Source organism: Cyprinodon variegatus, unplaced genomic scaffold (genome assembly GCF_000732505.1).
Source record: "Cyprinodon variegatus isolate N-32 unplaced genomic scaffold, C_variegatus-1.0 Scaffold1336, whole genome shotgun sequence".
Classification (NCBI taxonomy): Eukaryota; Metazoa; Chordata; class Actinopteri; order Cyprinodontiformes; family Cyprinodontidae; genus Cyprinodon; species Cyprinodon variegatus.
In genome coordinates, this window is record NW_015151789.1 from 66919 (window position 1) to 71732 (window position 4814).

General features: G+C 36.9%; 1 protein-coding gene across 1 annotated transcript; it reads right to left on the reverse strand.

The window, feature by feature from the left end:
- Positions 1-3648: 3648 nt before the first annotated feature.
- On the reverse strand, positions 3649-4552 carry LOC107102882 (mesoderm posterior protein 1-like). Its single transcript, XM_015402331.1, has 2 exons — positions 3842-4552; positions 3649-3743 (listed from the first exon to the last, which is right to left on the reverse strand). The coding sequence occupies exons 1-2, from the start codon at positions 4550-4552 to the stop codon at positions 3690-3692; spliced, it is 765 nt and encodes a 254-aa protein (XP_015257817.1). The 3' UTR covers positions 3649-3689.
- Between the last annotated feature and the right edge of the window lie 262 nt (positions 4553-4814).

Here is a 4814-nt window from a genome sequence, read left to right on the forward strand (position 1 = left end):
TATATATATATATATATATATATATATATATATATATATGGAGGGTCAGCACAGGTATAGACTCAACAACCTGGCTGTTCTCAGAAAGGTGGATCATCTTATTGGAAAATTTTTTGGAAGGAAAGTACAGAAAATAAATAAATGCCACAGAACAGAAGTATCTGCTGCCCTGGGAGGATTGATGTTTTATTTAGGTATTAGCCTTTAACTGACCATTGTGAGAGGACTGATTCAAAGGTAAATAGGTACATCATTAAAATGTATTATGTAAGTGCTTTACTGTGAAAAAAGAGTGAAATACATAAAAAAGGTAAATTAAAAATAAAATATGATGTAAAAAACATATAACTCAAACAACTCTATATGATGAAATATAACAGCTCTGTGAGCAGCAAGGCTAAAATGTTTGTTAGAAAAATATTTAGTTGCTTTTTAAAGGCTGCTTTATACTGATATATTAATACCTCAGACTTTAAAAATGTTTTTACAATTTGAATTATGACCTTTTGTTGTATGTATAACATACATATTGGCCACAGAGCAGCTTAAATGAGCCCCTTCCATTGATAAGAAAGCAGATTTTTTTCTAAGAAGGTGTTACAGGTTTGGAGGATCAACTTTGGGCCTTTTTGTTAAATGCAAAAAGAGTGGAAACAAAAAAAATATTTATTTTAATAAACCGTTGCCATGAGGTGCTAAACTTTCCTGCTGAATGTACATATAAAGGGATAAAAACATTTTAGTCATTTATTTTAAACATACACTGTAACCTTAAACTGCCCTCTAGTGGACAGTTGAAGCATGAACGTTCAATGTCTTGATTTCAGAAGTTCTTGTAGAAATAACCAGACTCAGGCTGCTGTATGTTATTCTTTAACAGAAGTGTCTCAGGTTTTCCTCTGATCTTTTTTATGCGCACTCATTAAACAAAGCTGTAAAAATCATAAATTGAACCTTATAAAAGCCTCTGATGTGAACTGCAAACACAGACCACAACTTTTCACCTTCTCTGCACTGCCTTTGTGCAGTTTTAATATTCTAAATAATTAAAACTTTGATGCAAAAACAACCTAATATATTTAAATGTTTTTACAATAATCAACAGTTTTAATATTCAACACAAAACAATTGAACCAATTTAAAAGTACATTTTACAGCTTCTCATAATTTATATTTCTTAATACTGATTATTTATGGTTATTCAATATTAATTTAGTGACCCGGTGTGCATTTAATATTTATTAATAAAAAAATAAAAATGCTTAACCTGAAGTAAAATAAACAGAAGAAACCCGGCTAAAACCATTGTAACCAAAGCAATTTTATGTTCTCTAAAAAGTATTCAACTGTTCATAAATCCTAATGTTGAATATTATTAGAGTATTATTTTCTAATTATTATTAGAATATACATTTTTTTCATGTAGTCTGTCACTTCCTGATGGTTTTCATGTTTTTTTCATCCATCAATGTCCTCTAGGTTAAAGAGTTTCCTTGTTCTGTTCTTCATTTAAACCAGCTTGACTGTATGATCTGGTAGAGTTTTCTCTGTAAACTGACTATTTAATAAAATAAATTATCTATCTCAAAGGGCAAAAGTATTTAATCAGCTGACTGAAAACAAATGCTGGTCTTAGTTTGTCAGAACAATCCTGTAATCATAAAGCTATATCACTGTGTTTTATTTGAAGTGAAAAAAAAAGCAGTCACAGCAAATTAAATCCTTCTGTCCTTTGAAGTGGGCATTTTACCTCTATAATTAGATAAGAATTAGGACTTTCACAAACACTAATTAATTGATTGTTAATTGGGAAACATTTCAAAAGAGATATTTAAATTTTTCTTAAACAATGGGTCTGGGAACGGATATCTACAGGAGGAGAGAATGGACATTTCACTCGACGAGTTTCTTTCGTTCCTCTTTAATATATTATAATACTGGTTAAGCTATATATATATATATATATATATATATATATATATATATATATATATATATATATATATATATATATATATAATTGATCTATCAACTTTGTGTTGCTACACTACAAAGAAGACTTTACATGAATATACAAAAAGTTCAAAGGGTGATGACACATTTGGCTAACTGTGTTTCAAAAGATTTATTATGTTGAACAAAGCCTCTTAAGTTCTGATAGTTTGTTGCACTAGAGATCTGAAAACATGTTTAACTTAAATTAGTTGTAATGCAAAAAAAGTTTTCTACCTATTGTAGGATTATTCTTTATTATTTATCACTAAAATTTGCTGCCTTCCAATAGGATTTGTCCTTTAGATTTAACTCATACCTGAGGGAGCAGAGCTTTCTGGAACTAGGGACCCAAGAGGCCGTTTGTGGGACTCAAACCAGAGGAACTTCAAGCCTTCCTAGGATGCGTGCTCCCTGCTTTAACCGACAGATCCATCACAAAATAACCCTGATAGCACCACAGGAAAAGTCTGTTCCTGTTTGTAAGCTATTAGATATAATATTCAACATTTGGGTATTCAATTTAACTTTAATATTAGCTGTGATTTGCAGCAAATTTCTGGCACTAGTCAAGATGATTGCATCTGGTCGTTGACTTTGCAGCAATTCTTCACTCAAAACAGCAACTTACAGCAGAAGTGAACTCTGTCTAAAACACAATCGGCTAGAAAGACTTGAGGTTTGAGAATATAAATACAAAAAAGAAATAAAACAAAAAAATTGGATTGGTAGCAGAATAGGAGATGTTGGAGTCGGAAGCAAGAGTAGCCAAGCTAGGTTAGGAAGATTAGGAAAGAAAAATAATTTAACAAATTTAGTAAGAGTTTTGAATCCAGTATAGAGGCAGTTAAAGACCTGATCTAACCCTGTCACAAAATGCTTTATGAAACTGTAGAAACCAAAGCTCAGCTTTAATTCAAGAGCAAAATGCATCTATAGGAAAATTTTGGTACCATGGGAAAGAACTGCTGCCTAAAGGGTGAAGATTTTAAACCCATTCAATTAAATCCTGTAAATGCCATCAAACTGGAAATGGATGCAAGAACCAGTCGCTAAACAGCTAATATACCAGGGTTTCTCATCTTTTCTTAACCCTTTAGCCCTAAAACATAAAATAATGGTCAGACATTTTTTTTTCTTAATGAACATCCTGGGGGAAAAAAAACAAAAACCCATCAATTTGAAATAAATTCATTTAGATATTGTCTTAAACATTAGGAATTTCTATGCAGTGCAGTATATGTTCTGATCACTGCATGTGTCTGATTGAATGTTTTGTAAAGGTTTCAAACGATGTATTACATGTCATACCCTCTGCAACCAATGGATCTACACTTACCATTAGTGACCACTAGAGGGAGCCCTACTTGTTTAATGCTGCAGGTTTCAGAGGTTAAAAGCTGCAGCTATGCTGAGTCTCACTGCAGTTTAGAGTGTGGGGAGAGTTTGTGACCCAGGTTAATGGTGTCAAGTGACTGCTGAAGACATTTAAAGAGAAGAGATGATTGCATTTCTACCATTTATTATAAATAGAAGCATAAAGAAGTATAAAAATGAGCTGTTAGTCATATATTTACATGGCATATTTATTCGGACAAAATAAATAAACATTAAAAAGAATACATTTAGAATAAGTTACTGGAAATCCAGGGAATAAAATCAATGAAAGGAGCTTTGGTCCGTTGTCTGACAGTCAGTCAGCCCCAGTAGTCTCTTGGAACGAGTGGGATGCAGAAGTCTTTACCACACATCTGTTTAAAAAAAGCAGAGATCCAAAGTGTTAGGATGGATAAAATAAATGCTTAGTTTAAAAAAAAAGGAGTGATGAGAAAGGTTAGATGTATCGAACCTGACAGGAGGGCTGGGATGCTGGCTGTGTCTGCAGATCTCCATCCATGCCCACATGAGGGTCTTCACTGTATCGAGTTCTTAGCTGATTTCCTCCGAAACTACAGTTCCCAGAATGCAAGGGTCTGTTCTGGCTGTAACAGAGGCCTTGGTACCGGTTCTGGCCCTGCATGTGCTCTAAAGCAGCAGAGGAGTTCTGGAGGTAGCTAACTACATCAGGAGAGGAGGTATCACTAGTTGAGGTGTCCACTTGTTCTCTCCTCTGAAACAGAACCTCCTCACTGAGCCCCAGCTGAGCTGACAGGTAGGAAATATAGCGGATGGTGAGACGCAGAGTCTCTATCTTTGTCAGAGTCTGTCCAACCGGTGCCACTGAAGGTGGAAGGTAGGACCTGAGGTGGTGCAGAGCCTTGGTCAGATCCCTCATCCTCATCTTCTCCTTCTCACTGGCGCTCTCCCTCTGCTTGCTGCGAATCCTGGTGCTGCGGCCCTTCTTACGACCACGTCCGGGCGGGGAGAAAGGTGAGGACTTGAGGCACTTGGCTGCTTTAGGAGTGGACTGTGGAGGCTGCTGGTAGGAAGGGGAGAGGCTGGAGTCCATGGAAGTGACGGGTGAGAGGGTCTCTGGGGACGAAATGCTGGACAGGTCAGTGTCAGAGGACCACTGGTAAAGCAGGCTGTAGTCCAGGAGAGGGACAGAGGAGGTATCCATGTTGCTCAGTGGTCTGACTGGAGGAACTGGGAGGCTGGAAGTGCTGCTCAGCTCTCCTCCAGTGGTTTATAAGTCCAAGCCAGGCCGCAGAGGTGTGAAGTGACACCTCTGCAGATTCTGACTACACGCTGTCTAAAGCGGAGGCCGCTGCCCCTCAGCACACACACACACACCCAGGCTCCAGCAGCGGGACCCTCTCCGGCTCCTGTCTCTTCCCTCTGCTCTGGGAACGTCCAGCTCCAGGAGTTGAAGTGTGAATTTT